The 13022-nt window shown below is 42.3% G+C and overlaps 1 protein-coding gene across 4 annotated transcripts in view; it reads left to right on the plus strand.

The window, feature by feature from the left end:
• DROSHA (drosha ribonuclease III) overlaps positions 1 to 13022 on the plus strand; it is a 222659-nt gene that overhangs the window by 39751 nt on the left and 169886 nt on the right. For all 4 annotated transcript variants that reach the window (XM_075585898.1, XM_075585899.1, XM_075585900.1 and 1 more), the window contains 4 exons: positions 1015 to 1169; positions 2285 to 2365; positions 3768 to 3854; positions 5571 to 5657. In XM_075585898.1, the coding sequence (XP_075442013.1) occupies positions 1015 to 1169; positions 2285 to 2365; positions 3768 to 3854; positions 5571 to 5657 (410 nt within the window). The remainder of the gene's footprint in view (positions 1 to 1014; positions 1170 to 2284; positions 2366 to 3767; positions 3855 to 5570; positions 5658 to 13022) is intronic.

The following is a 13022-nucleotide window of genomic DNA, read 5'->3' on the forward strand; positions in this document are numbered from 1 at the left end:
ACCACCACCCGCTCCCCCCGGGGAGCGCCGGGGACAGCGGTGGGGAGAAGAAACCCCCCGCTACCACCTCCATGCAGGCAGCGGGAGCACCGGGCACGTGGAGGGATCAGAGGTAAGCGGGGACCGGAGGGACATCCCCGCTCCCATCTCCTTCCCCGCTCCCATCTCCTTCCCCGCGGGCTGTCCTGCGGTGACAGGGGGAAGCGGGGACCGGAGGGACATCCCCGCTCCCATCTCCTGCCCCGCGGGCTGTCCCGCGGTGACTGGGGGAAGCGGGGAGCGGAGGGACATGCCCGCTCCCATCTCCTGTCCCGCGGGATGAATCTGCGTTAAAGCGGCGGCCATTTTTTTTCCCGCGACCCCGTTAGTAACCCGGTGGTCTCGGGGTGGACCCCGAGACCCGCGTTATAACGGGGTTTAGCTGTATTTTCAGCTATGAAAGAATCGTAAGACTAAGGTGCAGGTAGAGGGAGGGGCCTTTATGGCCTACCTGCAAAAGTCAATTTCCTGTCCTACCTAGAGTGAGGGGGGATTAACCCAATGGTGCCCACTGCCATGGTTCCAGGAAAAGAAAATTACGGTAAGTTGTTTTAAATTTTCTTCTTTGTTTCGCGTAAAACCATTTAGTTCTATTTTACACGGGATTAGATATCTTTAAGGAAGCTAGTTCCATTGATACGTTGTATACATTTTTGAGGGCACTGACGTAAAAAAAAAAATATTACTGTATCTTAATAAGAAATGTACAGTAAAAACAGCTTCCTGTTTTGCAAACTGCCTTTAGAAAAAGACTTACATTTGCTACGCTTTCTCAAAGTGTTTAATAGTAGTTTGTTGAACATACAGTTCTTTCTGTAAAACCTTCTTTTATTAAACTCCATCTGTTGCCTTAAATTTCTTGGACTTTCTGCACTTGATTCCTTAAGGAGGTAGTAAGGAAAGTTGTTTTTCCATCATAGATCTGGGACTCCCTAGCTCTGCTCAGATGACTCACTTGTTATATTCCTTCAACAGCGTGCTCCAGTGAGTCCGATTGTGACATGGATGACAACAGTAGCTGCTGCAGCAGTTCAGACACTGAGGTGGTCGATGTGATTGCAGAAATAAAGCGGAAAAAAGCTCACCCTGACCGTCTTCATGACGAGCTCTGGTACAACGACCCGGGGCAGGTCTGTATATCCTTCATGCTTGGCATTTTGAGAATGCAAAGTCTGACAGTGCTTGTTTGCTATAGTACTACAGAACATATAGCGTGGGATGTTCAGATGCAATGGTGAACGGTTTGGGAAATCTGCTCCAAATTGTAATCTTTTATGTGCTCAGGGCAGTGGGTTGCATGCAGCTCTCTATGCAACAAGTGTAGTCATTTTGACCTTGTGGGGAATTCATTTGTTATGCATTAAAGCAGTCATCGAATGGACAATTATTAGGTTTTGCCCAGCCCCGTACATCCCCCCCCCCCTTTTTTTTTCTCTAACGTGGTTAAAACAACATTGTTTATGAAGCAATATCAATGTATTTTTGTATTTGTTTCTTTCTTCTGTGACTGACATGCTTTTATATAGTTTAATAAAATCATTAAGGGCCTTATTCAAAAAGCTCTGGAGTGGCTGATAGCACTGCAATCATCTGACAACTATCTTAAATTAATTGCAGTTTTCGACCTATTGTTGTGTGATTAGCCCCTTCCGAGCAAAAAAAAAAAAAAATCAATCTAATGGACCTACATTCTTATTCGTGTGTGTGTGTGTGTGTGTGCACACATAAAAAAAAATCAAGTCAACCTAGCAATTGCGTAGGAAATTCCTTCCTTTGTTGTACAGGGAGCGGGAGTGCACAGATAGATGATAGATTACAAAATGTGGATCCTGGGGAAAAAAATGTTCAAAGCAAAGTTTTTTTTTTGGGCGAAGAGCATTGAATTAATTAATCTTTTGCCTGGAAGGGGATTTTTTTATGGACCTGTGTTCCTCTGGCCAGTTTAGTGGCCTGCAAGAAATGCAATTTGTAAACCATTTCCAGCAAAAGAGAAACTGACATCTTTGCTTTTAGCAAAGTTAGGTTAGTCTAAGACAATTAGATAGTTACAGCGTTGACAAAAACTATTTTTTTTGCAGCTGTGTGGGATTGCATCTTTTTTTTTTTTTTTTTAAATCTTTTTTGTATTGGTTGTTCAATTCATATGCTCATTTGATGGGCAAAGAAAATTGTGAGGTGTAAGGCAAACTAAAATAATCTTTGTAGTAAAACCACTTTGTTTACTTTTCTTTTTTACTTTGCTCAGGTAAATGATGGGCCACTGTGTAAATGCAGCATTAAAGCCAGAAGGACTGGTATCAGGCACAGCATTTATCCCGGAGAAGAGGTAAGAAGCTCACCAACGGTTATGGTCCGATTAATGGTTAATGCACTCCCATTCAAGTCACAAGGCAGTTAAGGCCGTTTGGGTGCGTTAGCCTATAACAAACCTTCGTAAATCTTCTCCATAATGTGGAACTGTTTAATGGAAGCCATGCTGGAGTTTGGTGTGGGGTGAAGCATTGGTTCTTTTGTAAGCTGTTTGAACCGTTCTGTATTATTTCTTATATTCATAAGCAAACATAGACTATATACAGGCATACCCCAGTTTAAGGACACTCACTTTAAGTACACTCGCGAGTAAGGACATATCGTCCAATAGGCAAACGGCAGCTCACGCATGCGCCTGTCAGCACGTCCTGAACAACAATACCGGCTCCCTACCTGTACTGAAGCTGTGCACAAGCGGGGAGACTATAGAGCCTGTTACAAATGCGTTATTTACATCAGTTATGCACGTATATGACGATTGCAGTACAGTACATGCATCGATAAGTGGGAAAAAGGTAGTGCTTCACTTTAAGTACATTTTCGCTTTACATACATGCTCCGGTCCCATTGCGTACGTTAATGCGGGGTATGCCTGTAGTGTGTAAATAAATATACATATTGGGTTCTAATGAAGGTCCTACTGTAAGAACTGGGATGCTGGGTTTTTATGTATACCACACTAATTGGATGCTTACCTGAGATGTGCTGCTTCTATTTTTGCTCTGATCCATGGGTTTGGTTAAGAAATAACTTTATTTCCTTTGCATGCACTTGAAAATATATTGCTATGCCTGCTATAGGGTTGCCCACTGCTCTGTTTTTTAATATACACACACGGTTTTCCCTTCCATCATTTCATTTTTAAAAATAAAATAAAAATGATTGCACTCTTTATGTAAAAAATAGTTTTTAAAAGCAGATTTTTTTCTTTCTTTGACTATTTTGCAAACGTTTGCGTCAGCAATACGTAGGTATGTAGCCAAGAAACATTTTGTGTAAGAAAAACGTTTGGTTAAACAGTCATTTTAATCATATTAGCATGTTAAAAACACACTATTCATGTTTTAGGCAGCAAAATAAATGATTGTGTGCTTCTCATTCACCTTTTGGGTAGTAATTCCATATACTCTGAAGCGTTCTGGGGGGCAGAATGGCCACAGCAGTGTGTATAGAATGATCCTCTTAGTGCATTGCTTGTAACATTGAGAAAGGTTGCTGTGTACATGACCTTCCAGCTCCAAGGTGATTGACAATATATTTAAAGATTAATATTATGTTAGATCTACAAACTGGAAATCCTTTGTTTCTGTTAGTTCTTCACCATTTTTAAATGACGGCAACCGTAGCTGATTTTCAGTGACCCATTATTTTTATTGCATTATTTCCCTTGTTAATTACATTGTTTTTTCCTGTGCCAGTCTATTAATTCATGTCGCCCTATGACCAACAATGCAGGACGACTTTACCACTACAGGATAACTGTGTCTCCACCTACAAATTTCCTAGTAAGTACGTGTATTGTGAAAAATACAATTGTAGTATTTTTTACTGTTAGTGGTTCTGCTTTCTCCCTCCTTTTTTTAAATTTGGGGTGCATTACGATAATTTTCTAGGTACCATTGGGGACTATTCATTTCTCTAAACGTTAAAGCAACATTTCATTCAAAATCCTAGATACTTTTTAATGAATCAGTTGTGAAGTATCAGATAATACTTACTGCATTTTATTTTTTTTAAATTTTTTTTTTTAAGAGCGAATATTTGGAAAGCAACACACTTCCTCGTTTGAAATACCATATTGTGTGCCCAGGGAAGCAGGATCCTCACAAATCAATTGGCAGTTTAGATAAAGCCATTGCTGTAAATATAAAACTGCTGCATTTATTAAAACAAACAACAAAAACATTTGGGCAGGAGAAAATGCTTTGGGAGCTCTCATCCTGTAATTTCCAAAGCCATTTTATTTTTATTTGATGCTGTATTGATTAGATGTGAAATATTAAGTGTCCGGGAGGTTAAAATGAAGCTGTCTCCAGAGCTCAGTGCAGTGTAAAGGTTACCATGGCAAAATTAGAACAGAACACTAAAAAATGCACAATTGCTGTGACAACGTAGATGATCTTGCAGTTTCCCAATGGCCATCTTTTTTTATCCTTGCACGTACTTGCAAAAATAAAAGGTTAAACATGTCGGCTCCTGCTGTTAAACTTCAAGGGACTTCCTGGTGCATGCAGAGTAAAAAAATATATATGTATTTGATTTTTGTGTTGCCTAGAAGTACAGGCAAATTCTGCACCAATGTTTCCAAATTGGTTTGAGTCCATAGCTGCATACTTTTATATTTTGAAACAAAATGACTGATTTGACCTCAAATGTATCCATGTAAATATAACCAAGTCCTTCAAACGGCACAATGTGCATCCCACAGGCCTGCAGAGTAGCAAATTGTAATTAGTTGCAGGCTCATACCATGCAGTACAAAAAGCTTTATCTCCTGAGTTTGATTACTTGACTGGCTTGCACTGTACAAATCCTCTGTGACATTCAGACTTGCACAGCGTTCTCAGCCACTGTACTTTGCATGCATCGCTGGTGTTAAATGCTTTCCAGTCAACTCTGAATTTAATAGCTTTGCTGAGAGGACATAAATAAGATCGGTGAATTCCACCCTATATTCCTGTTTATGTATTGTTGATTTGTGTGGTGTCTGCATATTGACAACTGAGATGAACTTGCCCAATTTGTCTCCGGTTTTATTTGTTCACTCATTTATTTGCCCACCCCTACTAATAGTTGCTTGATGTATAATAGGGAGGTTAAAGCAAAATAAGAATTAGTGGCTAACATTTGATTTTGCTACTGTTGCTCTTCAATTAACCTTGTTGCTGCCCTAAGGCTGATGCTGGCAGAAATGAGATAATACATTAGAAAGAACGTATTGGAGGTCAGTCTCTCGGCTCTGTTTATCGTTGGTCCTTCATCATAATGTCCAGATACAGATCCCCAGCAAACAAGACCGAGGCCTTTATGAATGCAGGAGGTGTAAATAGTTTGAACTACTAAATAATTTGTAACGTTTACGTGCAGGTGTCATGTCCCGCAATTCTCTTCTCAGGATAACCCCTTGCCAAAATGTTGTCATATTTTTAGCTCCCTTCAATGTGTCTAGAAAAATATTAAACCGTTGAATCATACTCTACTAAATTTTGCCTTTATTATAGACCGACAGGCCTACTGTCATAGAATATGATGATCATGAATACATCTTCGAAGGCTTTTCTATGTTTGCTCACTCTCCGTTGACAAGCGTAAGTGTACTTCTCTTTACTCTGTACCTCTCTTTGTTTAGCTAACCGCACCATTCCCTCTAATAGTGAAATAAATTATCAACAAATAAAAAAGGTTCACACTTCAGCATTTGTCACTGTCTTAGTGTGTCACAGCAATGCAGTATATGACAAATGTTAGTGTTACATGTACAGAATTATGCAAATGTAAGACGCGTTACATACACCATTCAATGTAACTCCCATAGTTCCTACAGTTCCTACAGAGCTCATGTTTATGCTGCGGTTACTTGTGGAACGTGTGTATGCAAGGTTGTTATGTCATTAGGCTTTGCTGAAGTTATATGATTTTAGGCCTAGATTCACTAAGCTGTGTTAAATCGTGGCATGAAAATTAAACAGGAACGGTCATTATGTTCCCTGACGCCTTACTCACTGTCACGGGAGACCAGGTATTGACACCTTTTTACCGGGATCATTCACTGAGCAAAGCAAGATAGTAAAACCAATTGTCATTTATTCCATAGTAACAGACGTACACACAATGGATTACAAAATACAGAAGAAAAACACACTTACTGTGGGTCTGGGCTACAAATCTAGACTTTCCTAGGTGAAAAATGAAATAAAACAAAGTCTTTAGGTTGACCGGGACTTGTCCTGGAACTCAAATCGGCATGAAGTTCCTGACGCCACCACTGTATCTGCTCCGGAGCCATCAAAATCCCTTTACCGGGAGATGGTACCAAACGTCCTGGTATTCTTTTTGGCTTGCAATCCCAGCCGCGACCGCTACATTCTTTTCTCAGAACTTGGCCCCGAAAAGTGGTACTTTTTGTCATTTCAAATTTACCGCTGCTGTTCTGGCGCTTAAAATCTCTCATCCGGATTGGCTGAAGGTTTCTTATAGTATTTCAGAGTTCATTCATGAAATGCTACAGCCAATCCGAGCGTGGGAAGAATCCTACCAAGCCGGGTAAGTGTAGATTCAGATTCTGACACGGGCATGCGCCAACCTGGCACCTCTGCCACTTGTCAGGCAGAAGCCACTTGCTCAGTTAGGCTCCTCACAGTCTGGGAATCAAAAGACACAAAATAGCGCACAACTCATAGTGTATTAAATATGATTATATTGGCTCATTACAGGTAAGTATCACACGTACACTTAGATTGAAAATATCAGGCGGGACATGTTACCACTAGGAAACACACATCTGGTCATCAGGGACACAGGATCTCTGCATCAACTGCTACCAGATGTAGACGGTCCGTGGGTCCGCGGTAACTCTCACTACACGAAACAGGTACTCTGTCCCGTCACCCTCCGCCTCTGTCCCGATCCCTCCACTCGAATAACAGGGAGGACTATGCACTGATAATGTAAGGTAGGGGAAAAGCTCCCGACACAATACCATACTCGCACGCCGTCAATTGACTTGGACTCTCGTGGCAAACACTGACGTCACAGACATGCGCCTTCAAGCGACTGACAGTCAACCGGAGCGTTCAGTGAATAACTTAAACCACAGTCCTGTAGTCTGCCAAGGAGCTGGAAAGTGTAATTGGAGTGTACGTAAACTGCAGCTATCGTGTCCTACGCGTTTCGTAAGGGTTACTTCATCAGGGATGAATATTAGATGTTCAAGACTGTTTAAATACCCCAAGGATCTCATTGATAGAGCAATACTGATGGATGGGCGTATATTCAGCCAATCCGTGATACATCACTAACCACCTCAGCTGTGTCGACATAATTTTTATACAATATCGTAAAATCACTATACTCTTAATAATATCATAAAAACTAAACAGTAAAAATCAATTAATCATAGAACAAATCTAAAAATCTGTAAAAACTGCTATTTAGAGAACTACATATTGCACAGATGAATTGTCTTGAAAAAGACAGGAAACAAGTGATAAAAACATGTATAGAAACGACATATAAGAATTAAAGTGCCAGTGCTACTATACATATTTATGCTTTTTTGATTACAGTATGTATCATTCATATTAATAACATCATGACAAAAAGATATGTTTAAATAGAAACAGTGAAATGGAGTAGAACAAATATTCACTGCAGCTAGTTCAATTCTCTAGTGTTTCCAAAAAGAACTGATCAAGAAGCGACAAATATAAAAAATATATATAAAACATAAAAAAGTCTAAAAATAAATACTAATATAAACTCAAAGGGATATAAAGAAGTTGATGTATTCTAACTGTATGGCAGATATATTTCCATCCTATACAGCAACAAACCAAAATATACATAATTATAAAAAATAATTTGTAATAACAGAAAATATTTACAATAAAAAAGGGTTGAGTGAATGAAGATACACATCAGAATATAGTTAGAAAACACTCAATACAGGGACCAAACATCTAGTTTCTCATTTAAAAGGTGATTAGGGTCTTCATATTGTATATCCAATAACGCTGTTTGGACAATGCTTTGACCCTATCACCTCCTCTCCTGTTTGGTGGAACTACCTGAATCCCTTTGTATCACAACAGAGTTGGATCACTGTTGTGGAACAGTTTAAAATGTTGAGGAACACTGTGCTTACTATAATTTATCCTAATGTTCCTGATGTGTTCCAAAATATGTGTTTTCAAACACCGCTTTGTTCATCCTATACATTGTTGTCTACACGGACATTCTAAAAGATACACCACAAACATGGTCTTACAGGAAATACAGTCATCTATGTTAAGTCTCTTTAGTGACATGGGATATAAATATCTTTCGATCTTTAATAGACTACAAGCCTTACATCTCCCACATTTAAAATTTAGTGGAAAGCCACGTAGAACCCCTCAGTGATTGTGTTTCAAAACCAATATCATTAAGTGCAGTCTGGACTGGGGCAAATGGTGGTACGATGACGTACATTCATCCCAGGACGTAAGTACTTGACAGTACAGTAACTCTGGTACCGAAATGACTTTCACACCTTGGTAACCTCTGAGGCTTTCATGTACAGGACCCGAGCAGACTCAATGGCACCAAGCTTGGTAGGCACATGGTCTCTCGGAACCATGGACCTGGAAGTCCCCAGCTCATATACTATGCACAAGCATGATACACTTGAAACATACCTGTTTAATAAAATATGCTTTACACTGCTATACTGTCTAAGTCTTTTGATTATAAGGAATAGAATGAGAATCTATATTTTTATTCCCACTAGCCGTATCCCTAACACACTGCAAACCTTACTTAGACTTTTAAAATCCTCATCCCTATTCCAGGTTCTGGGTGATCAGGGCATTAACTGGGCATCCCCCCTCATACTAGGGACCCCTTTAGCATTCTGGGGATACCTTGCACCCCTATGCCCCGTTTACCTTTCTGTTCTGTGCTGAAGCAGGGAATCCTAGCAGTGAGTCGCGCAAGCGTTTTCAGGGCAGGATTTTGAATGAAAATCCCCTTACACCTATAATGTTGGAACAATTAAAATAGGAGGACTTTCATTCATCAATTTTTATGTAACTTTATAATAATTGCGCTATAAACTTTTTCATGATTTTACCCAACCAGTGCTCACAGCAAATCTCAGTGCGCATAGAAGCATCAGTATTGGTACTCTCCTTCCCATCCCTCAAGGAATAAGTCCAGATGTCCCCGTACGCTGCGATCATGTAGCAGCTCAAAGGGAGAGAAGCTAGTAGATTACTGCGGTACCTCTCGGTACGCAAACAGCAAGTGCTGTAGGTGAATCTCCCAGTCTTTCCATTTAGCCTCTATGAAAGCTTGAAGCATCTGCTTCAGGGTACCATTAAACCTCTCACATAGACCGATTGTCTGTGTGTAGTAAGTGGCCGTGTGCTGGTGCTTGACCCTGCGCGATTCCCAGAGACACTGTAGAAATTCTCTCAGGAATTGTGACACTTGATCAGTCAAAATCTCACTATGGAAACCTACTCTGTTGAATATTACTATCAATGCTTTTGCTTCTGCCCTAGCGTCGATGGTGGCAGGTGCTACAGCCTCAGGGTACCTGGTGGCGAAGTTCACCACCGTGAGGATATAGCGCTTGCCAGACCAACTGGGGATCATGAGTGGTCCCACTATGTCCATAGCTACTCTCTGGAAGGGTTCCCCTATTACTGGTAGTGGGTTCAGGGGTGCCTTCACACGATCACCCGCATTACCTAATCGCTGGCAGCCATCACAGGTCTGGCAGAATTCTGCCACTGCCCCTGATGCCCTCGGCCAGTAGTAATGCTGCAACAGCCGGGCTCTCGTGCGAGTGACCCCCTGATGCCCCGCTAGTGGTATTGAGTGGGCTACCTGTAACAGTTGCTGCCTATACTCCTTTGGTACCATTGTCTTCTACCTGTCCAAACCCTGTGTGGGACAGTAGAACCCTGCTCTCCATATAAGAGCCCACGGTGCTATAAGAACCGATCTGACCCACTGTCCGAGGCGGACTCGGACGCCCGACGTCACATCCCTCCAAGCTGGAGTCAGACCTCACAGCTTCCCTTAACTGTGTCCCTAATTCTGGCCACCCACCCTTAGTCTCTAAGTCGGGGGGACAGGGAACATGTAAAGGTGAAGTAAAGTCAGAACCTTGTCGTGACTCTGTCTGGCTTAGCTGTATGATCTCCTCGGAGACCCCTGGAACTGTTTGGTCCCAAATGCAGGGGGATGGCGAAATCCTCATGCGCAAATCCTTTGCTCTGGCTCCTAGTAATCGCTGCAACTGGAGCCAATTCCGCCATAAAAACACACGTAACATGTACCAGGTTATTACCTATGAGCACCTCAGTATCTAACCCGGGCAATACCCCCACCTCCCTAATGCCACGTCCGGCACCCCAATCAAGAAAGACCCGGGCAACCTGAATGGACCGCGGCCCTCCTGGCATGATCGCCTACATCCCAGTGCCCGGAATCAGATCCTCTGGTCAGACCATATCAGGTCGGACCAGGGTAACAGTGGCACCGGAGTCAAGCAAGCCGGCGGCTTGGCGATCCCCGATGGTCACTTGGCGGAAATGCTTTTGCCGGACATCTTTGGACTGCAACCCGACTTGTGCAATCTGAAGTCCCCCCCCCCCCGTCACCACGGCTGTGTCACAGGCTGCAGGTGAAGATTCTTCTGTCTGTCCCTCGCTGGTACAGCTGGATGGCTACACTCTGCTCCTCTGTGTGTGCCCCGCACATGCTGGCAACTGGCTTTGCAGCTGGAGAGCGTTGCCCCTGATGGGGACTCCAGGACTTTGGATGGTCCGGACAGTGGTTTAATGTGGCCAGTCTTATTGCACTGATGGCACCTCCGTTCGTGCTTAAACTCTGCAGCTTTGGGTGCACTTCCATCGGCAGCCGTTTTAGTCTTCCACAGGGCAGTGTCCATGCTGCTGCCGCCACCTCCCTCCTCTGGTCCTTCCATGACCACTGGGGCTGGGATGACGACTTGCACCCCGGCTGGATTAGTGGACACTGCAACTGCAAGTGAGGGTATATCCCCCTCAAATGAAAAACTACTGGCTTCATGATTCTCAAGATCCTCCTCCAGCAATGTTTTCGACCGACCGTCAGTAGGCAATCCGTAGCTCTCACACCGGGTGAAAATTCTGGGTCGGTCCCATGACCGGAACCGACCTGACCTTCTGTCCTTCGCCTGGTGGCACTAAACGAAGTGACAGAACCTGGGCTTTCTTTAGCTTTGTTAAACGTGTGTACGTTACCACTTGTTTTGAGAGCTCGTGATCTACGATATTCTCTGTTTATAAGACCCCGAAGGATTTTAAAACATAGGGCGCAATGATCCCATCACTGCCACCAGTAAATAAAGCCTGTCATGCGAGACCAGGTATTTACACCTTTTTACCGGGATCATTCATTGAGCAAAACAAGATGGTAAAACAAATTGTCATTTAGTCCATAGAAACAGAGGTACACACAATGGATTACAAAATACAGAAGAAAACACACTTACTGGGGGTCTGGGCTACAAAACTAGACTTTCCTTGGTAAAATAGAGCAGAAAACAAAGACTTTAGGTTGACCGGAACATGGCCCGAAAAGTCTTGGAACTCAAATTGGCATGAAGTTCCACACGCAACTGCTCTCTTTCTTCCGGAGATGCCGAAATCCCTTGACTGGGAGTTTAGTACCAAACGTCCTTGAACTGTTTTCAGCTTGCAATCCCAGCCACAAGCGCTACGTTCTATTCTCAGAACTTGGCCCAGAAATGTATTTTATTTATTTATTTATTTATAAAATATTTTACCAGGAAGTAATACATTGAGAGTTACCTCTCGTTTTCAAGTATGTCCTGGGCGCAGAGAAAAACAAATAATACATGGTTACAAATACAGTTACATAAATGAACAGGGTATACATTATATACAAGACATTGCGTGCACAGTTAAAGAAAATATATATTATGGGCGTATGAAACAGTTACAGATTAAAATGTGAGACAGCCTTAGATTTGAAAAAACTTAAACTGATGGTGGATGTGAGAGTCTCTGGTAGGTTGTTCCAGTTTTGGGGTGCACGGTAGGAGAAGGAGGAACGTCCGGATACTTTGTTGAGCCTTGGGACCATGAACAGTCTTTTGGAGTCTGATCTCAGGTGATAGGTGCTGCATGTGGTAGGGGTGAGGAGCTTGTTCAGATAGCTGGGTAGCTTGCCCATGAAGAATTTAAAGGCAAGACAGGAAAGGTGAACTTTGCGCCTAGACTCTAGTGATGACCAATCTAGTTCTTTGAGCATATCGCAGTGATGTGTGTTGTAGTTGCATTGGAGAACAAAACGACAAATTGAATTGTAGAGGGTGTCAAGTTTGCTAAGGTGGGTTTGAGGTGCCGAGCCGTATACTATGTCTCCATAGTCAATAATTGGCATTAGCATCTGCTGTGCGATACGCTTTCTGACCAGAAGACTTAGAACATTTCTCGCCTTGAAATTTCTGCAGCCGGCTCGCTGCTATTTCTCCAAGAGCATTTTTTGGTTGCTTCAAATTTACCGCTGTTCTCGCGCTTAGATTCTCTCACCTCTTCCTTTCCCTCCTCCCCACGAGTAAAAGCTAGCCAACGGCACATTATTTAGTGAATGCTGCATTATGATTAGTGGTCGTCGATCAAGGTCATCCTAAATAGGCTAACAGAACTTAATGAATCTGGTCCGTGACTGAAATAAATCAGTCATAATGAAGAGTACCTGCAAAAAAAATGTTTTTTTGCATCAATATTTTTTCAAGACAAAATACGAAGATGCTGTTATGAAATAGAAGTATTTCAAATGGGATTCCTGGACACCAGCCCCATTACTGCATCCCTAGACTAAAGTAAGGCAAGCAGAAAGCCACCTGCTTAGTTATGCCTGTGTATAGAAGTACAGATGTAGACGCATAACTTTTA

The sequence above is a fragment of the Ascaphus truei genome, chromosome 2 (assembly GCF_040206685.1).
Source record: "Ascaphus truei isolate aAscTru1 chromosome 2, aAscTru1.hap1, whole genome shotgun sequence".
Classification (NCBI taxonomy): Eukaryota; Metazoa; Chordata; class Amphibia; order Anura; family Ascaphidae; genus Ascaphus; species Ascaphus truei.